This window comes from Toxotes jaculatrix, chromosome 14, assembly GCF_017976425.1.
Source record: "Toxotes jaculatrix isolate fToxJac2 chromosome 14, fToxJac2.pri, whole genome shotgun sequence".
In the NCBI taxonomy this organism is placed as follows: Eukaryota; Metazoa; Chordata; class Actinopteri; family Toxotidae; genus Toxotes; species Toxotes jaculatrix.
Window position 1 is genome coordinate 23183485 of NC_054407.1, and position 22405 is coordinate 23205889.

The 22405-nt window shown below is 42.4% G+C and overlaps 1 protein-coding gene across 1 annotated transcript; it reads left to right on the top strand.

The window, feature by feature from the left end:
• Positions 1-13859: 13859 nt before the first annotated feature.
• On the top strand, positions 13860-22086 carry LOC121192826 (Krueppel-like factor 6). The gene is made up of 4 exons (XM_041054731.1): positions 13860-14184; positions 16515-17094; positions 18324-18447; positions 19216-22086. The coding sequence occupies exons 1-4, from the start codon at positions 14083-14085 to the stop codon at positions 19265-19267; spliced, it is 858 nt and encodes a 285-aa protein (XP_040910665.1). The 5' UTR covers positions 13860-14082; the 3' UTR covers positions 19268-22086.
• The last annotated feature ends 319 nt before the right edge of the window (positions 22087-22405 follow it).

The window sequence follows — 22405 nt, forward strand, 5'->3', positions numbered from 1 at the left end:
AGCTACTTGAAGAGTGAAAGAAGGTGCAATACTATTTTTAGCTCAGTTTTGGATCAGCTCCTGAGAGGTACATTTGCTGCTGAATCTCCCATTTCTCCACCAGCTGGATCCACTGTTGAAATTAAATTGATTTGTGCAACTTTAAGAAATTTGAGAGCACGCTCAAGGGGGCACAAATCATTCATTTGTGAGAACAAATTACGTGGTTTCCTAGTACAAATGACCAAATTGAGATAATAATATGGGTATACTGAGAACACAAAGTGGTAATTTAGGGAAATGATTTGTAATTTGGAGGCTAAAATGACCAATTTGAGGGATAGGATGCTGTTTTATGGGGCAACATGGATGGTAAGACTTTCCATCAAATATTAAATTATATCTAAATCATCTTTTTATTTATTCTTTTTTTTTTTTTTAAAGTTCAATTACAGCATGTTAACAAAAGTTAAGCATTTAAATGTTACCTTGAACCTTCACTCTCTGTCTGATCATTCCATCCAATCATGTGTGCTTTACTCTCTTCCACTAAGAACTCAGCTCTCCCATTTACTGCCTAATTGGGCTCTCAAGGATAATGGCCTATTTGTTTGTTTGTGTGAGCGATCAAGAGTCTGGATGGAGCAGTGTGTGTTCTTTTCCTATCTGAACGCATGTCTGTGTTGCTGTATTTGCATGATTGGCTTTGTGTGTGTGTGTGTGTGTGTGTGTCTGAAATGGCCCCTCTCCTCAATGTTAATGTCAAGCGAGTGAGGCAGATCTATGGCAGGTGTGAGAACAGCTTGAGGCTTGTGTCATTAGCCCGCCACCGGTGTCACTCCGTCCCGCGCTGATCCAGCCTGGCACCATCCATCCACCAAATGCCACACACACTCTTTTATTAAAGTGTGTATTTGCTGCAAAACGATTTAATGCGGATGAGTGCTGGTCTCTGTTTGTGACTGTTAAACTGGTTATGGAAGAACCTGAGGCGGACTCCATGAGGAGCTGGCTTCATTTATCCAGGCTTGTACCCAGCTGCCGTTTAACGTGATTTAATTGTGCATGTCAAGTGATTTGAGTATTGTTTTACTTGTTTACCTGTAGATTTGATGTGGGGCTGTGTTTTTACTGTCCTAACGAGGACAAATGTCACACTCCATATGACTACTGGTTACATAAACGTGGAGCAAAGACAAAAATGCTTTGTCCTCCAGGCTTAAAGGAAAGTGGAAAGTGAGAGGAGCGCCGTGGGTGTTGAAGTGTGTCATCTCGAGCGTTTGACACTTTCTGAATGTGCAAGAGTCAACATGAGCGGAGGCTTCGGTGTGGACAAGGCACAGATTTGGGACAAAGTGACAGACTGCCCTGGTAAGCCTTTGGCACTGTCATCACACTGCATTGTGGATAACACTGCATGACAAGACCACAGGAGTCAGAAAATGAATTTTCCACTGTGGGCACATGGCTTTGGGGTGATTAACAAGGTAAATGTTACTCAATACTAATTAAGACTTATTGACGCTGATTAATGTGCATTTAAGGCAGCATAAATGTTTAATTCTTGTTAGATGCAGCAAATGGAAACCCCTCAGTGGTTTTACCTTGAACTAATTTATGTGCATGTTTAATAAAGGACTGGTAATAAGCAGTTGTTAGTCTTAATAGCTTGGCTTCATCCTTAGATGTGATGAAAAATTTAATTTTCAGTCAGTGAACAGTGTCTCAAGCTTTTGGGAGCTAATGACAAGCCAGTTTATTTCACATAGAGAGGCATCAGACCAGTGGCTGATGACTGTGGCATGTCAGTTGTTCCGTAAATTTAACAGAAACATTTACAGCCTTTTTTTTTTTTTTTAAATACAGGGAAGCTTTGCTGAGTATGCACCTTTTTTTTTTTTTTTTCAAACTCCTGCTTGTCAGTCAACAAGTTAAACATAGTCCAATACGGCTCCTGCTGCTACATACAAGAACAGTTTGTTGCTGCAGGCAGCAGTGGAAGAACCACTTACCGTTATTACTGCAGAGAGAGAGACGTAATACTACAATGGAAAAAATACTCCATTACAAGGAAAGGCCCTGAATCCAATTTCTACTTTACTGTACTTTGTAAGTTCTGTAAAAATGTACAGTCTCTAAAGCTCTTCACATACACTTTTGCCTTTTGTCCCTTTCATTCCTCCTTTTTTTTCTCTAAATTTCTACACATTCTTAAGGTAAAATCAAGGTAATGTGTAAAACTACTAAACCAAAGCTGTACTCCTGCTAGAGTAAAGTTGATGTTTTAAAGATTTCCCAGACACTTAGATCGTGTTTAAAACAAAATCTTTAAAATTAAAGCGTAACTTAACATCCCCTCAAAACCTTGGTTAAACTTTTCACCTCGCTGCAATAATGCATGTGCACTCCAAGATGTGTCAGTACAATGTGACATAACAGTTGTGTGTGATTACAGAAGCAACAGAGCCCTCACCCACTGGCACCAGTTATTGGTGCTGCTCTGGTTACAGGTAAAACAGTCTTGAAACGTGGAACCAAGGAGCTTGGTATTAACTTGGTAGTTTTTTAACTAATAACATTTTATGGAATGTAAAACGTATAACTAGCTAAAACAGACACAAAACGCTTAGCTAATGCAAGCTAGGAAATTACAAACTGTTGCCATCGCTTCTGTTGCGTGTGTGTGATGAAGCAACACAGGATTAAAAGTCTCAACGTGCATTACGCTCAGTCTCAGCAAGCAATGTGCACGTGAAAATGTCAAACCTGACTGTTCAACTGTGAGGTGTTACGTACTGTATGAACTGAATCGAGCGTCTCACTGGGACCTCACTCGCTGAATTGTAGAGACACATTGCTGCTGTTTTGTGTCCCATTCGCGTTTCCTGTGTGTGTGTAGTGAAGCAAGGTTCAGCAGGGTCGTGTCTGTACTTTCCTACAGCAGCTGTAACACAGCAGAGCTTGTTTGTTGGACTGGGCGGCTCTGGGGAGCACCCTGCTGCCACACTGGTCGCCCCAGTACACACTGGCCACACACAGGCACACAAACACGTACGCACACACACGTACACACAGAACAACCTACACACAGGCCTATGATCACAGTGTTCATTGTCAGTGTGAGCCAGGGTGGCACAAACAAACAAAAATGGTTACCATTCTTGTAAGAGATCAAACACGTACACACAGACATGGACACAAAACGCTCCCACATGCAATTGCATTGACATACCAGCCCACATACTGAGAAACACACACTCACACACACAATCCCCAGAGCCCAATATAGAGTCCATTACTTTGGAATGCCACACTGCTTTCCTCTGAACACGAGACGTACTCAGGCTTCACCAGGCCTGACTGGTATGAGTCACACAAGACTCCAACAGACCGACATGATTGCCTAGTTACCCGTGTGGCTGCAGCGACTACATGTTTAAGGACCGAGTGACTCACAAACGCCCAAGATTACCCTGACATTAAAACCCACAGCTTGTGTAAATACAGCACTATTATTCCCGCTGAACTCTCTCATTCACTGTTTGCAGTGGAGTGATTCATACAGTCGCAACACGTGATCAGAAGAGTTCCTCTGCTCTGAATTGGAAAGAAAGCATTTACACTCGGGGGGTTTTCCCACTGAAATTGCCAGCTGGGTTGTCATGCTGCAAAGGCCTTCTTTAAACTTCTGTTAAAAGATTATCAGTTACAAGCTCAAGGAAAATAGCGACATCGAATTGCACTTCCTCCGAAGGTTGCTGGAACAGTTTCACCTATTCTGTTATTGTTAAAAGTTTAGAATGATGCAAGAAATAAACATCTTTCATCTCATGCTTACTTTCTCAGACTTTTCTCTTTAAAAAAAAAAAAAAAAAAAAAAAAAGTGACACTGTGAGTTCAGGGCTTTTAACCAAAGGACCTAATGTGGGTTCAGACTCCCACGTCAGCAAGAGGCAACCCTGCTGAACTCCCCTGGAGAAAGATTCGCTAAACTCCGATTTGGAAGAGAACGATATTCCAGGAGAAGATGAGGAATCAAATGTCTGTCATGCTAAAACACAGCACTGCAGACCGCAGTTTAGCCACAGCCACATCACAAGAAGTGGTTTCTTATAGTTATTTTACTTTTTGAAGTTTAGAATCTCCAACAGGAGTAAGCTATGTTGGTCTTATCGACTTCCAGTAAATTATACTGGGGAAAAAAAAATGTTGCTCAACCTCACCAAGAGAAATAGGTGCCATCTGAAAGAGACAGTAACATGAAGGCAATGTGCAGGATTTTTTTTTTTCTTTGTTCTCCTTTATTTCCTTGTGTTAAACCCACAGGGGTGTTTTCCGATTCACTAAAGAAAATTGTGAATCAAGCTGTGGTGCGAACAAGCTCTCGGAGGGAGCAGTCCGTCAGCTATTAGTCTTCTTCCTCACCAACCACAAGCGCAAATTGCTTCAACTGTAAGAGCTGGCATGATCATGCCCTGCCATCATTGCATATTTATACCTTTTTTTAATTCTATTTATTTAATTATTTGTTTATTTTTAGAGAAACCTAACAGCAATACACAGGGGGAGTTTGTGTTGCAAAGTGTAAATGAATTGGGCAAATGGCTTGGAAGGTTTCCACTACAAGCAGCTATTATGAGATTATAATGTGATTTACACATAATTTGAATATACATGACCATGACAGACACAATTATTATATATATATATATATATATATATATACATTTTTAAAATATACAAATATATTTTGATGGTTGAAAATACTCAAGATGTTCACTTTCTTTGAGAATATGAATTGTTGAAGGTTATCATGGTTTCCTAAGGGTTGATTGAAGGCATTGTGGTTAATTCTTCCACGCACCCTATTTTCTCTTACTATGAGTCAGTCAGACAGGATGTGGAATGCCACTGATCGAGTGGAGGATTCCCCTCGGAGTGGGGAGGAAGGGGGACTGGATTCCAAGTCTGGGTTACAGTGGGAAGGAAGGGGTCACGTTCCTGTTTGCACTGTGGGATGGCAGCCGAGGTGGAGATTTGGATGGGGGGGCTGGGTCATGCAGGGTCCTCTGGGGTCATTCACTCCTATCATCACATTCACAGCTGCTGGGGCTGGGCTGAATGGGACGAAGAGGGTGGAAAAAAAAAAAAATCTCCCATGATGTTCACTCCTCAAGCATGCTGGACTTGAACTTGGAGTTGAATGAGGACAATGAGGCAGATCCAGCTGAATATAACTCAGTGAAACACTGTAGTGTGTCTGTACAACATGAATGAATGAATGAATGGAAAAAAAAGGGTTACATGGTTAAAATAAAACTCAGAAGTCTGAATGCACTGTTCCTCCAAGCTAAAGGGCTTCTCTATCAGAACCAATCATTTAACAGTTTTCAAATCAGTGGGAAGGTTAGATAACATTCTGTATCTGTTTAATTCTAGTCTGGACTAAAAGTGAAATGAGTTAAAACAAGTTGACACTGGATAAAACTGGGACACAGTTTTAAACTATCATCGTGTTTTTATATCTTGGCTGCAAAGACCTTTAAGTATCTTTCCACTCTCTCTGGCGTCTGTCCACCACTGCCATATCTTTAGCTGCACAGTCAAATGTTTGTTTCCACTACCTGTTTTTCCTATCAATTCATCTGTCCCTCTCTGCATTTCCCATTTGCAGGGATATGGAGGCTTCCTTTCATGAACAACAGGATGTGTGCTACTTGGACCGTACGTGCAACTTTTTGTAACCTGCAAATCATTTTTAGCTCTCTGTAGTGCCTGTGACTCCATTTCCATTTTGCTTTACGCAGCTGCTGCTAAACAGATTTTAGGGGAAAGAACGATTAGCAGAAATCCAACTCTAGTATCAGGAGGTTTACTGTGACTTTGATTGTCAGGATAACATGTTGTAGATTATTACAACCGTAAATGTGGGTAAACTGCGACCTTTGGCTGGTGCTCAATTATCTCTGTATTTTCAGAGAATCACCAATTTGTGTCCTTTTTCAAATTAAGGTATTCAACAAATTCACCTTGTGAGAACTCACTGAAATTCTAGACTCAAAACAAAAGTGTACCCAAGTTTTAGAAGCAACATAATTCCTATAAGTAGGTGAGCAATGATGCAGTATGATTCTATTTCTCCATAATGGTTTGTATTTTTTTTTTTTACATTACCAGGATTAACAGACCCTGCACATATCTCATTCAGTCATAAACTCCCAAGGTGCAGTTTAGTCATTTTCAAACCAGCTCTCATCTTTTTCTTTCCTGCTTTGTCAGGTTGAGATTCTGATGATTCGACTCATTAATTCAAGGCGCTCTCTAAGAGCAGGGCTGATAATGGAGATGAGGAATCAAACTGCGCCTGTCTTTGAAAAACCATGGTCCTGCACTGTGGAAATGATGGGCACTCAACCGTCCTCAGTTTAATATGATGGTGGAGAACAACTGAAAGGACAATAGAGGCTTTTGACAGCAAGCGGGATTCTGTAAAATAATCCACCACCCAAAAAAATACAGCTACTTTAAACGCATCATTCAATAACTGTATCAAAAGTGTTCATTTTGCCGACCAAGAACTCAAGTTACCCCTCAATGATAATTGTTGATAAGTTGGTGTTTTCATTTTGCACCATCAATCACATTCTAAGGCGTAAATGCATCGACTGATATCTCACATATATCTCACTTTGGAGCGAAGCTGCTTTCTTATTCCACCGAGGATCAGCATTCAATTTATCTCTCTCCCTCGCTACGATTCAACAGAGGTGATAAATCTCCAGAGCTAAAGCAAAGCTAAAACAACTGACCTCAGCGCTCACTGATGATAACAGCTGTGCGCCCCTAAACTGAAATCAATACTTTATCTTTTACATTTTTTTACATCTCACACATTTAGCTGATGCAGTCATGTGGAATGGATGGTTTACCGTCGTGCTCGAAGATGTTGAGTTGTTCAATTTTATATTTTGTTTCAGTGGTAAATTCCTCCATTTCAATGGGTTCTGGGTACATACTTTTAAATATTAAAGCATTTATTCCAAATATCTACCAAATAACGGAAAGATTTTGTCCATTAAAATGTAAACAAACATACTTTTACTTAAAAACTCCGTACTTGACAGTCCCACTGGCTCTACACAGGGATCGAACTTGTGACCCCCTGGCTCTGGGCTGTTCCCTCTAACCCGTTGGTCACCCTCCTGCTCGGTCATATCATCAACAGGAGCGCCATATTCAGCATGGTGATGTTTTCCCCTGTGGACCAAAGCAGAGAAATTCAGCAGATTGACACACTTCACAGTTTGTTGGTCAAGGTAAAGTGGAGGCTTCTGTTTCCACGGAGCGGCCGGTCACAAGACGAAGATGACTCAGTCAGCTGTGACTAGCTCCTCCTCAACATGATTCACCCTGGCCGCCACCGATTATTTTTGGTAAATGGCTCTTGGATTACAAGTATACACACACACACACACACACACAGTGGAATAAGTGCAGCCATGCATGGGTGAGCAGTTGGTAAATATATCCTTTTTACAGTAAACACATGAGCGATTGCACATACACCTGTACTACAGCCCTGCATAATTAGCAATTGCATCACAAATCTTTCCTAAGGCAACATGTAAAACACTGACGCATCTGATGCACAAAATAAATGCTGCACATATGGTTCTGTATAATGAGATACATACTGTCCTCAGGTGGCGCTTGCTCTGTGAATTTTGGAAATTTTTAAGGTGGATCTGTAAAAATCCTCCTTTACACATCATGTTTGCAGGCTGGCCAGAATACTCAAGACGATGAAAAGCAATTATATTTCAAGTTCAAGCTTTGTGACCAGCATCAATTCTTCTTTGCCTTGAATGTCACCTGTCAGAGTTAGTTACTTTCTCTACATGGACACCCCGCCTCTTTCACAGAGAATGGTAAATGCCAAAGAAAGCATTAACTTTAAACCTGTGTCAGCAGAGATTTGCAGCTGAGATACACAGACCCCGAGTTACAAGTGTTAACTATCGTGACCTCCCATCTGACAAATAAAAAAGTCCACAGCTTTACTTTCTAAAGCTCACCTGCAGTTCTGCTTGCATCTATGAAGTAGAACCGTGTTTTTTAGCGGTGTTGTGCTGCGGCAACATGATTAGCCGATCATGGTACAACCAGAAATTAATAAGTACTGTTTGTTGAATTGAATTGAAATTGTTCAGCTGAACGGTTTGACTCGCCTTCTCTTGGCGGATCTGAAACTGCAGCAAGATACCACAGTGCTTCCTTCATTTCACACAGATGACTCTGCTGAAGCGGAGGTAGTTGTTGCGGTTGTCAGTGCTGTTTCAGAAACCTTTACTGCACGACTGCAATGTAATGTGATCTGGCAACTCACTACACTGGCTAATCAAACACATGCAAGTAGACATACCACGCAGAATCCTCAGATCATTGTCTTTTGCTGTGTCACAGCAGCTCACCTCCTCTCCCCACCACCACTTCCATCCAGCTTGACTGAATTACCATTGAAGGACAGTCCATTATTCCAATTACACCATTAAATGTATGGGGATTGCGGTGTTACGCTAAATTATTCAGTACAATAAGTAAATTATGAAATTGATCTACATAATCATGTTGCTCTCTCATGGCTCCACTGATGTTATCCTCTATGTTCAGTGATTGTATTGTATTATGCTAATCATATCTTGAAACATCTAATATCATTTCAAAGTCAGATTAAGCGGAGAATGCAGCCATGTCTGCTCTGTGCCGCTGAGACGACCACGTTGAGGACGGCAGTGCACATTTTCGCTGCTGCCCACCAACGTTATGGCTGCCAGGGGGCACATGTGGCTCGCTGTGTTGTTAAAGTTAGCTGCTGGCAGCTCGAAAAGATGTAAGCGTTTGCCAGATGACATCACGCCGTAATTAGCACATCAATACATCTGCCACACCACTTCTGTTTTCCCAAGCTTGTAGCAGGCAGAGTGTAAAGCATCAGACAAACAAGTCATTCAGGGACGCCACACACAAGCGTTTTCCCAGTGGTGTGTGTGGGGGGTGTTTCATGTTGTCACTTGCTGCTTTTTAGAAATGATATCACCAGCGACAAATTTACCCAGGCAGCACGTTACGTCATTTAAAAGCTTTCCATACATGCTGATCCATACGTTCAGGCACTCACACATTTATCTGTGTCTTACCAGCGCTCATTTCCTCGCTCTCTATCTTTGATCACTGCTTCAGCGCTCTCCTGGGACGCTCGATCCCAGAATGCAACGTTCCAGCAAACGGTTAACATGCTGCAGTCAGGTCATCTGAACCTGGCCTCCATCTTTGCGATGAACAGATGACGTGTTCCCCAGATGGGATGAAGTGGAGTCGTGACTCATCTAATGTACAGTTGATGGATGTGGGAAACATGCCGGGACTGACCTCTCTTTGTGTTCACGTCTCTCTGAATTCTGGGTTACTTCTGCAGGCTCGCTTTCAGAATTGCGTTTCTATTTATGGCTTGACGTCGCGTCACGGTGATCAAATTAGAGGATTCTGTGTTGATCAGAATTCTGATAATTTAATCGTTTCAAATGCACTTGGTATGTGTCATGGTGCGATGTGCAAGTGCCTCCAAGGCATGTGGTTTCTATCACCTTCCAGTCTCCCTATAAAATAAACTTCTATTTGTTCTCCAAAAAAAGAAAAAAGCAAGAAAAAATGTGTCTTTCCATCTCCCATCTTCCCTTTCTGCTGCTAGACTTACTGTATACCTGTGCATCATGGTAGTTTCACTTCACGGTGTAAAGCCTACCTTTTCTAGCTAAAGTTACCCCACCCACCCCCCAGCCGAATAAAAATTCATCCTCTTAGTAAAGATCTTTTCTGTTCTGCTCTCTTTATTTGGTTATGTTTTGAATAATGCTTTAGTCATGGGCCACCAAGGCTTTTATTTTCAGGCAACTATGTAAACACCACTTAGGATCTTTGTTGATTCCCCTCATGGTTATTACTCAGCCAGTGAAAGTGAGTCTGCTTACTCATGTTCTCCTCTCAGCTTCACATTCACTCTTGTCCAAATAAAAAAACAACAACCTCGTACTGTTGGTCGGTTGAGAACTGAAAACCTCGTTCGAAAAAAGCACTTTAAGTTCAACTGTTGAAGAAGGGAAGAACGTGTCTCCTGCAGCTTCCTCAGGATTTAAAGCAGCGTCCCCGTCATATGTTTGCTCCTCTAAACGCCGCCACTGTTAGACAGGAATCCATTCCCTTTAATGACTGAGGTCTTATGATTCTTATGATTCATCTACAGCGCATCAAAACTCAGGATCAATAAGACATGTGACGTAAGGAACCAATTACATTAACTCTGCTTGTTTTTGCTGCAGAGTCACACCACACACTGATGCTCATTGTGCCTTCTCTGTGTTTTTACATACTGTACTTTTCTTCGCTCTGAATATCTTTGCATTTTGATTAGGCTCAAGTGACAGGCAGTTGGGGTGCCACACTGAATATGTTAGCAAAATCAACTCTCTCATACATCCAAATGGTAATTGGTAATAATCCCACCAAACGGCATACATTTTCGTGAGAATCAATCAAAAACATAGGCACAGCAAACATGCACGGCTTCAAAATCAATGTCATTTGTTATTATGCTATCTGACGTTTCTTTCCTAATGGCAACAACAAAACTTTTTAGCCTAATTGCAGCCGTGTATTTCTAGTCAGACAGCAGACACTGTTTGCAAATTAAGAACTGGCCATTATCTGCTGTGCATAGAATTTTAGGACAGCTAATTAAAAGTGAATGACCAGTTTTTGGCATTCTTTCCGAACGCAGCATTTTAAACAGCGTGTTGGATGAGAAACAGCAGTGGTTTGTTTTCCCTGCTTGATTTCTGACTGTGCCTGTGGTCACACTTTTGTGACTTTGTGGCCTATATATGTCCGGAGCTGGCTGCTTATGTGGTTTTCAGCTGTGGTAAAAATATTACAGTTGTGGATTTGTGTTCTGTGCCAAGATAAAACCTTAGCATCTATATGCAGAATCTTTACATAATCTTAACCTTTGTAAAAAAAAAAAAAAAAAAGTATATGCATAAAAAATATAGTTTAGTAATATATGGTAATCTATGTAAATCTTGCTCTTTCCTGTTATGATGTTGTGTTGCTCTCATTACGTTGTATGTAAAATTTCTTCACCAACACTGTCTTAATTTTTGAACTGGGCAAGCAGCAATTAATCAGACAGTGCACAGTGCATGTGAAATGTACAGATACAGACATTAACAAGGCCTGACCAGCACAGAGCCGTGCTGTTTATCTGCACGCTGTTTATGCTCATTATTTTGTTGCTATGGATTCATCCTGTCACAGACCAGCATGCCACGTGCATCGCACGTCAACATCAGTCACTGCTTCATGGCAACTGTGCTGGTTGTATACAGTCGTATGACTCATGGTATCTGTGCATCAGTATCGGGATGAGTTCCACTACCACGAACAAGAATGTGCAACAATTTGGTTTGATGACACAGAGTTTCAAAGGGGAGCACAGTGGGGTTTTTTTGTTTGTTTGTTTGTTTGTTTTTTGAAGATGACGCCACTTTAAAGTGCCACTTTAGAAATATTGGCTGGTGAGTGAGCCCCTGCAGCGTATCAGTGCAGAGACTTACTGACATGGAAAAGTCACCTTAGTGATAATAAATGAAAATCAGACACGAATGTCAACAGCCTGGATCTGATGTTGCATTGTGTACAAACTGATATGTGTATAGCAAATAAAAACAAAATCCCGTCCCTAATTAGAACGTGGCTAACATGAGCTGTATCCCAATTCTCCAACTGCATGTTGCATATAAAGAGAAGCAGTTAATACTGAATGTACGTACAGTATGTGCTTTGATGCAAACACTCTATTGTCCCTCTGCACTGCTCATAAGGTCAATAATGAATCATCAGTGCTGCAGGGAAGCATGACTCTTCCCGTCCATTACCTATGATCTGTATCACAACAGAGACCGCATCCATGTGCTCCCTGTCCCTGAACTTCATACACTCATGACAAAATGTGATAGTGCTGAGTGCTGCGAATGTGCCCACAGCTGAGGTCCCAACAAAAGAGACTCCGTTGTGGAGGCGCTCGACCGGGGCCAGTGGGTCAAACAATGGCTCTCTGTTCCAAATATGTTGTTTGTCACATCGCCTGCCTTTAACTCGTCAAAGCCACCGTTGTTCCGCTTGACTTCAACTTTATCCCAAATCTTATGCAACTGGATGTGTAGTTTTACTCACATGCTCTGTATGTTAGGCGTTACTGAGCTGAATAATGGCTCGGCATTAGTCAGAGTGCTCTGAATGATGGACTGAGATTAAGTAAGATATTCTCCACTGATCAGAGTGACAGCTCATTGAGAGCACAAATTCAAACTAATTAAAGTGTTGTTTAACACTACTTGTTGAAGGAACTTTACTCCTCACTTAACAAAATAAAAGCCCTCTGTAATACTTGCACAGATTAGATCCTCTGTATTTTGAAGCCATGGAATAATGAACTATGACATTTTACAAATGAAGTTTTCATGCTAACAACATAATAAAGCACGAAGCCGAGCACATAAATCTCTTCATATATCAACATGCAGGCCTATTACCTCTCATTAATATTCATGCTTTTTTTTGATCTTTGGGAGAAGGGATGTGGGGAAGCACTGATCACAGTGGAGTAATGATTATCTACGTTCAAAGGAGAAAAAAAGAGGAAATACATTTCTGGAAGAGTGCCAGGGTGTATTTGTAACGTCATTCTAGAGCTGAGAGAGATATATTGGAGATCTTTTATTAGAAAGTCTCACCATGCACCACTGGTGGCCCGCGCTTTTTTTTTCTCTACCTGTTCTTCTTTCCTGTTTGTCGAGGAAACTACCCAGCAATGTGGCAGTGTGGTTTCATGACCGTAATCAAACAGCAAAAATACTGTGCTGCAAGAGAAGTAAGCTCTCTTTTGCAGAAAGAGGGAGCCACAGGTGATGGAGCTTCTAACACAATGACGCACACATGCACTCACACAAGCATGCACACACAAATGCACATTATCTTCAGCAGAAGCAAACCTGTCCCTCATGATATACCTCAAGCTGCTGCCTCTACAATAACCTGCAGAGCATTTGGTGAATAATCATCTTTATGGCAACTCTATTATAACTTAATGGCTTATTAAAACTGTCTACATGGTCACAGGGAGACTCATAATAATTCTCAGGGATCTCTGGGCAGCTATGAAAAGAAGGAGTCTATCTGTTTTATTTCATAGAGCACAGGAATTGATCAGATCTTTGACAGTCCCCCTGAGTTTGCAGGCGACTCACAATATTGTCTCCGTGATTTTCGCCGTACAGGACCGGGGACATACTGAGCCATTGTCAGTCTTTCACTGCAGCCATCCCCTCTTTACATACATTCAAGCTTTAAGACACCGGGAGAAGAGACGTCGGTACGGTGTACGTGTTGAAGTCAAAAAGCAGTGGAGTACGTCTATTTAGAGACTGAGGCTCAGCTTCACACTCCGCCAGCAGTCAGCGCTTCTCCTGCCGGCGCTCAGGAGAAGCTGAAACCCCACATTTGATTCAGTAGAAAAGTCGACTTCCTCGTTTTGGTGCGAGAGGAGTCGGGGTTATATACCGCTCTAAAAATAGCGACGCTTTGCTCCAATGGGAGCCGGAGATACTTCGCATCGCGCACCAACCACAACAGACAGGATGAGTCGGCTCCGGCTCAGCATTGGCCAGGGGTGGTCTGGTAGGCGGGTGATACGCTCCTGCGAGCCCATTGGCAGTCGTAACGAAACGTAATGTAATCACATGGGGGTGGGTTTGTCTGTAATTTTGAATCGGGGGGGAAGTTTACAGTGCGCTGTCGGACTTTTGGAGAGTTCAGTGTTGTACGCTCTCCGTGCGTCACACGCTCTAAACCTCCGCTGGAAGCGCACGACTCCCGACTATCATACATGCAAACACGGCCAAGGGTCCAGCTTCTCTCTGAACACAACGGGCTTCGCTTTCTCCACAGGCTTGATTTCGCTTCTACTTGTGGCTGCATCTTAGGAGTGAAATGGATGTCATCCCTATGTGTAGCATCTTCCAGGAGCTCCAGATTGTGCACGACACCGGATACTTTTCAGCTTTACCATCTCTGGAAGAGTACTGGCAGCAGGTAACGATTTGATCCTTCCACCTGAATAACACCGCTTGACAGGTCGCCCGGTGCTCGTGTGCGGTTGTTTTACAGAAGTGCAAGGAAAGTGCGTAATTTCGGAAAACTTGTTTTCCGCTGACAGCTGCCCGTGGACGCTCAAAATGTCAAAGTTGTTCATGAAACCACACGTTTGGTTTGCTGCAACAATTAATGTAAATTTCCCTGGTTAAAGTCGGATTGCATGGGTTTTTATAGGGGAAGTGATGCAAGTTCCCTTAATGACAGATCTCTGTATTATTGCTATCATAATAATGTGTCTGTGGTACCAAATACACACTTTTTATACTTGATGGGATTATTTAGATTTGTGAGATTATCCCAGTGGTAATTTTGAAGTGACTTGTAGTTTGATTGTGTTTTTATGTTATGTACGCCTAGCGGTGTTTTTTTTTTTTTGTTTGTTTGGTTTTTTTTTTGGTTTTTTTTTGGTCACTGCTGAAAATATTATTGCTAATATTCTCGGCCCATGTTTGCTGGTTGTAGAGACACATCGGTTTGTAATAATTAAAAAAAAAAAACTGGAAGATTTAGCGGCTGAATGGCGAGCCGTGCGTCTCTGCGCGTATCTCCTCCTCCTCCTCTCCTCTCTCGCTACTCCCTCTCTAGCTCTCTTGCTCACTCTTGCTCTCTGCAACACACACACACCAGAGAGTGACAGACTGACAGAGAGAGAGAGAGATTTCTTTTCCAATTTGGCTCGACCGAGCGGTCCCTGGATGACAGAACAGTGGAGTTTTATTCTGGAAACGAGGGAAGGGCTAAAGTCGCTTCTTGTTCGTGTTGGGAAATGAAATGAATTCGTTTCAGTCTTCTTCTGTCTCTCCGTCTATCAGATCTCTTCGGGCCTGGGGCCAAGTCGCCCTCCCAGGCATTTAAAGCTCGCATGGGATTTATCCAGCAGTGCTGACGAGTAACATTTGCCCCGAATGTATTCTCCCTCATTCCCAGGCTACTACGATGTTCCCACAATATTCTTTATTTAGACATAAAGTGTGTCCGTGCAGTTGTGTTGCCCTTTTCATTCCTAATTATCGCATATGATATTACTATAATCTGTGCCTGAGTTAAAGTATATCTGTGATATAACAGCATCAAGCTTTATGGAAAGTATAATCCATTGTGTTGTTGTTGTTGAGGCTTTTACTTCTCTTGCTATTTAAGTGTAGTGTTTCTATAGAAATGACCAAGGTTACCTCTGAGTCTGCACACTTCTTCTGAAAGTCTCTGGTGATGTAGCTCTTTTGGACGCATGCTCAGTGTTGCATATATCTGGGCTGTGAGCAGCCAAAGAGGTGCATCCCCTTCTCTCACTCTAACAGAACTGAAGAGGTGAAACTATCCAGTATTTTACTATTAAACAAAAGTTTTTTCTTTTTAAAAAAAAGTTAATAAAAGTCAAAAAGCAATATTCATCACATGACCCTTCTGACCCCCAAGCCAGGGGGTGTGTGTGGGTGTACCACAAGTTTATTCAAGTCTGCTATAATAGAAATGTGGCTGTAAACTGGAATCTGCTTCATTAGGAAATAGCTCGGGCCCATTAGCAGCCCTCATATCTGGCTTGTGCTCGGTGACTGCAGCGGGTTGAGGAAGTGTTCTCTCACTTCCTTTTCAAAGAAAATAAGCCCACAATCCACAGCAGCTCTTGCAGTATTCATGGCAGGCTTTTTATGGACCCCCATGAACCAGACCTCCCTCCTCTCGGTCCCCAGTGTGCTATGTTATTTCTAGCGATGCCTCCAAATGCATTATTAAATCCACATTATGTTGAATAATTGATAGATTTAAAAGATCTACAAGCACTTCCCTAACCCAATGGGGGGCTCTGTAGCATATGTAAATTTCATGACCAAGTCTAACACACAACTGCACGCACTCGCACACACATGCACACACAGCCATGCATACGTCACGGGTAAGAGCGCCTTGTTCTTGCATGCTCTCTGAAGGAACTGTGGTGCTTGTAATCTTCCCTGATATAGCCTCAGAGGGCACCCTAAGAACGTACTTGACTATCCTCTGCATAGGACATTGTGTCTTGCCTCGTTCACGCAGGCAGGAAGGAAGCAGGGCCAGTGGTGTTAGTGTCACAGCATTTCCCCCTCCTGCTGCTGCTGCTAAGAATAACCACAGTGTATAGAAGAATGCCAGAGTTTGTGTTTCCCATAAAATGAAATCACTTGTTTTGGTGTTTTAGGGACTTTCCTGTTGGAGAGAAGCGTTGTGTTACAGGCCTCAGGCTCTGTGCACCCTTGAACTCACTGATATCTCGTCTTCCCTCCGCACAGACATGCCTCGAGCTGGAGAGGTACCTCCAGAGTGAGCCCTATGTCTCAGCCACGGACCTCAAATTTGAGAGCCAGGAGGACCTGTGGAGCAAGCTAATGCTCGCCTGCGGGGACAAGTCGAACGACCCAGACCCAAAGATCCCCCACATCAAGGTGGAGGAAGACAATCAGGACAACCAGCACGTCGACGCCGGCGGCTTCAACTCCGACGCCAGCAGCGAGGCCTCGGACAGCTCCGAGGAGCTCTCTCCTACCCTCGACTTATCCGGCTCTTTGACTGACATTCTGGGTGACGGTGGTGAAGACCTGGGTTCTGGTATCATCAGCACACCGCCGTCTTCACCTGAGCTGGGCAAGGAGGGCTCTGTTGCCCAGGTGTGGAGTGGGATACAGACTGTGCTGCACTCGCCTGGGAAAATAAGGACTGGGGGCATGGAGAGGACCCTGGAGAGGTCAGGGCTGACCAGCGGGGAGGCGTCGCCTGATGGGAGGAGGCGGGTGCACAGGTGTCACTTCAACGGATGCAGGAAGGTGTACACCAAGAGCTCGCACCTCAAAGCACACCAGCGCACGCACACAGGTAAAGCTGCTAGACAGCGAGACGTTGTTATCACTGCAAATGGTCATGTCACGAGTGCAGCCTCAGTGGAGGGGGAGCAGGGATTGGAATTTCCCTGACAGTTATGGCATCGGGTTTTTAAAAGAAAAGCTCATCCGAAGAGTGAAAACCTTTCAAAAGTGAAAGTAAAGTCAACTTAGATGTTGATTTCTAGCTCAAAGTGCTGAAAATGGCCCCACATACTTGGAATTGTTTGGCAGGAGGAATGCCCTCAACTGTGACCTAATTCACACACAGGAACGTGACTTCATGCAGGGGGAAGGGAGACAGAGAGAGCAAGAGGCAGGAGGAGGAGGAGGAGGGATGTTCTTTTGTGGCCAAGCAGCACCCAGAGGATGTGGACTCCGAAAAACAAATAAACAGTTCTCAGATTTCACCATGGGAAAAGACTCAGAAACTCGCCCGTTTGCATTCACTGTCAAAGAAAAAAACATTTTTTAAGAAATTATGGGAATCTGACATTTGCAGTGTTTTGTCCAGGGTTCAAATGTGAGCAGTTTCCCTCGTCACCTTTGACCTCTGCCAGGCTGTTTACAGCTGTGTCGCCCATTAGCAGAGGAAGTCACATTCCTCGCATCCTTCACTGACCATGTTAGCCACATAGTTAATGGCCTTTAGGACCATTAGGAACGGTCTCTGTTTTTTTTCCTGCAGCTCTCCCCCATTACATAAGCGTCTACTTGAGCAGCTCCTTAAAGCTGCATGCCACAGCTCTCAAAACCCACAAGGCTTGAGATTGTTTTTCTCTTGAATGAACAGTAGTCAGCCCAATCTGCTTAGCACCTGCTTAGGATCATATTTTCTCTGAAATCCACATCGGAACACCTCTCTGACTGTAAAGAACTGTAAATACTAGCTGCATATCTGCAAAGTTGTGTTTTAAAAATGATATTCTGGCATTTTGATTGATAACTCAGAATTACTACAGTTATGGTACATGGTGCAACACACCACCAGTATGTTGTCGGAGGGCAAATAATTACTATGACACAAAGAGTTAAGATTCAGTATATAAGAAAGGTTATTTTACAAAATTCTGTCGTGTGTATAGACTGGCTGCAACGTATTTTAGGAGGACTGAGAGATTAACTATTCACAAAACCTGCAGAAAAATCTTTCTAATAAACAATAAACTTCCTGTTAATCCTTGGAAGACTATTAATCTCGTGAATTCATTGTTCTATTTGCAGGTGAGAAGCCCTACAGGTGTTCATGGGAGGGCTGCGAGTGGCGCTTTGCACGGAGTGATGAACTTACCAGACACTTCAGGAAGCACACTGGAGCAAAGCCATTCAAATGCAGTCACTGCGACAGGTGAGAGCACCGGACAGTCGGCAGACGTTCGTGATGGCTGACGCATAACGGGGTTTCATTAGGTCCAAAAATGAAGAAGTTGTCATTTCTGGTGTGTCAGTATTACAAGCAGCCAGATCAAGAGTCCCAGGCCCAGAGTTGTTCTTAAGGCTGCGGGTTATAGTTTGATTTCATGAGTTTTTCAAAGGATTTCCAAAATACTAAGAACTCATTCGCTAACAAAGACCATGTCACGTATTTGTCCGAATTAGTTCATCAGAATGAAACATGATGTGGAGGGATGGCTGAGGGTCAAGGATGGACTGATGATGGAGTTGAGGTTAAGGGGTTAGATGAAAAGAGAGTTTAGTAGGATGGGGATTAGTGATGGGTGGAAGCCATAGGGTGTTGTAATGTGGAGTGGGCAACATCTCAGTGAGCCATTGTAGCTTTATTGTCCCCCATGTGATTCTTGTGATGACAGATAATAGCACTAAGCCAAACAGGTTGGGACAGGAAACTGGGTGGATGAGAGCTAAGCATGGGCATTGGCCCTGAACCTAACACCATATTTTGTTTTTATTCAGTTTAAGTTATAATAACTTAATTTACTGTGGTGTTTAATATTTTTCTGTTGAATGGCAAAGCCTGTTGAGTTTAGCAGCACTTTTGGTTAATCTGTGTAATCTATTCGTCCAACACTCCAGACGCTAACTCCCTGTTTTTCTTCTTCTACGTGAGAGGCCGTGAGGGTTTCAGCTTAATGTGTTCTCTTTTTCGTCTTCTCAGGTGTTTCTCCCGTTCTGACCACCTGGCCCTGCACATGAAGAGGCACATCTAAGATGGCCTCCTTGTTGAGAGCTCTGGGGGATGATTCTGGTTGATTGTCCCGACCTGTGGGGGATCAGCGAGGCCGGTGTGTCCTGGGAGCGCTAACAGGAGCACCGCCGTGTTCCGGGCAGTGGAAAAACATGAAGCAACGCAGGCTATTATTTGCACCATACTTAGTGCCTCCAACACCTCGCTGTGGAGATTGCTCTTGAAAGGCTTTTACAGAGGACCGGGAGGGCGGGGAGAGACTTGAAAAAAATAAAATAAAATAAATAAACGGGAAAAATCTGGGCTGGAGAAGATGGGAAGAGACTCTTCTGTATGGTGTTCGATGCTTTTTTCCTGGAGGATTATGGGACTCCTGTGTGGGTGCCGTTCCTCCAATGACAGTGTGTTTGCCTGTGCGCATGGGGACTGTGAGTGCCTGCGACTGGATGCCTGTGCTGGCTTTATGGAGCAGATGGAGCTTGCATTGTGGAATGCGAATGAATGAATGACATGGAGGGGGTGATGTTATGTGAGGGAGGTTGTTCGTGGGGTGGGGGGGGATATCTGTTGTCTCTCTGAGAGTGAATGCAAGCAAAAAAGATTCTGTCTGTGCTGTTTGAGTCTGTTGGCTGTGGAGAGGGGAGTAGGGGGTTGTTTGGTGGAGCTGATTTGCTAGAGAGCGCCCCCTTTGTGGCCGGAGGTGGAACTACAGCTCCCTATTCAAAAGTGGGAGGTCGTTTTGTTTAGTGCAGCTATTAAATGTGCAATGTATTACGTAGCCTGTCTCAAACCATACACGCTATAAAGCTCATTTTGTTGTCCATTGTGTAAGCTCTGTATCGTAAAAGAAAAAAGAAAAAAAAAACAAAAAACAACGGTTGTACACAAACAGTTATCGCCATTATAACAGAAGTTGCATGGGATCTGGGGATGTGTTGCTCACCTGTTTGCTTATAGGACAACAAAATTCCATTCAAGAGCAGCTACCTTCATATTATGCTATCATAGTATTGTACAAAACACATAAGGCAGTCATTCTTTTTTTTTTTTTTTTTTTTTTATTGATAAGTTGGGGATACCACTATTGATTGGCAACTGTCTTGACCATGGGATTTTTGTTCCTTTTTCTTCACTTTTACTCTTCTCTTTTCTTTTTATATCTGTAAATGCACTGTTGACCTTACTGATGCCTTATGTAAGTGGCCTTGTCCTGTTAAATAGATCACTCTCTCTCTCTCTCTCACACACACACACACACACACCAAACGGGGGTTGCGAATGCAGTAGTGCGTTACTGAATAGCTTTAAAAAGGCTCTGATCCATACAGTCACACCTTTGCCCTTTTGTCTCGAGACAGATTCCTCTAAACTCCTGAATGATAATAATAAAAAAAACTATATATCAGCTTCATAATGACTGCCATTTTTACATTTCTGTGCACTCTTTGTTGACTGTATCATAACTATATCATAACTAAATCCTGTTCTCCAAAATGACCTAAACCTGAAACAGAATTGTGAAGCACTTGGAAAAGCAGTTCAGTTTTGTAAAGGTTTACTACTATGTAGTATAAGACTGTGTGGATGCACATCAGGTGGACTGTAACTTAAGGTACAGAGTCTTGGAAACATGTTCTCATGAAATGTGGCGTGCTCAGCCAGCAAGGCTGTGACAAATTAAGAAAACATTTACATGGGGGCCATTTATATCAGTTGGTGTCAAAGGATTACAGTCTTAAAAGAAAAGGTGTCCTTTAAAGCGATGACAACATTCTCAACCATGAGTCTGTTTTGATGTTGTGTGTTCCAGTGAGTCTCACCCTCAGGCTGAGTCTCTGTCTTTACTCAGTCCTGGTTTAAACAACCCATGATCTGACTAAACGGTACCAAAACCAGTCTGACCAGTTCAGCTGAGCTGTGCTGCAGGTCTAGAGGTTTCTGTCTTTTCAAGCAGATGAACTGAGAAGAGACTAGGACCAGATGTATGTCTGTACCAACTTCACTATATGCATGTTTTAACGTCAGTTACATGACTTCAACGCACTCCTCTGTGGGTTGATATAATTCTTTGATCTCTCAGATTTATTGAAATCCCTTCAGTTCACAATTGGATAATCTCCATCACCATTTTCCCAATTTCTAGAAAACATTTTGGAGCCACAATGTCAATGTTTCGTCAAAATGTAAGAAACATGGAAGTGCTGACAAAGATTATGTACATTGTAAACTAAGAGAATTTTGTATGGAAGCTTCTATTTTGAAAGGGTATGGGACCAAAAACGAGTTCAGTGTGTTGTTTCTAGACGCGAACCAATAAAGAAAAAAGGCTGAAGAATTACTGTAAGATAGACACACTCCATTCTCCTTCATTTGCTTCTGTAACATCTTTGTTTTTGATTTGACTGGAGAAAGATTGAGCAAATGTACATTTTAAAAACGCATCAATAGCGCCTACACCTGTGGCCTATCATCTTTAAAGAAAAAAACAAAAAAAACAAACAAAAAAAAAACTACTTTTCAGACGTGAATTGTTCTGGACACTTGAATTGTTCTAATTTTGCATTCTGGTGCCTGCTAAGTATTACAGATTTTTTTTGTTTGTTTTTGTTTTGTTTTTTTTAATTTGCCATGTGATTTCTTTCTGAATTTTTCAAAGACCTGCAAAGACGCCCTATCTTTAGCTAGAGAATCTTTATTGGATAAACATGGAGATAAAATATGAGGCTCTATTTTTGTTTGTTTTATGTTATAACAAGATTTTTTCATTTGAAATTGTTTTGTAAAATAGTTTCTGTATGAATGTATTTTTTATTGGAAAATCGATAAAAAGAATTTATTGGATCTGCGTGTGTGTTTTGTGTTTCTTTCTCCTAGAGTCCTCCCACGACACGGTCGAACAGGAAGTGTGTGTTTGAAGAATATTCAGTAGATTCCTGAAAGGGATATTATCACCTAAAATCTGTCGCCCCCATTCCCCACAGAGGTCAAAGGTCAGGTCAGCTACAGAACCGCATCTATATATACCGCACTATGCAAGAAATTCCAAATTCCCATAAATTGATTGAGTTTATCTGGATAAGCTGTTTGCTTGTTAATCATGTCACCTCCAGTGTTTTCTTTCATATTTCATTGTAGGAATATCAAGAAACTGGAACTGTCC

Excerpts from the sequence above, each read along its gene's own strand:
- LOC121192826 (XM_041054731.1), top strand. The coding sequence starts at position 14,083 with ATGGATGTCATCCCTATGTGTAGCATCTTCCAGGAGCTCCAGATTGTG. Across the intron at positions 17,095-18,323 it reads ACACCAGCGCACGCACACAG|GTGAGAAGCCCTACAGGTGT; the intron begins GTAAAGCTGCTA and ends TTCTATTTGCAG. Across the intron at positions 18,448-19,215 it reads AAATGCAGTCACTGCGACAG|GTGTTTCTCCCGTTCTGACC; the intron begins GTGAGAGCACCG and ends TCGTCTTCTCAG.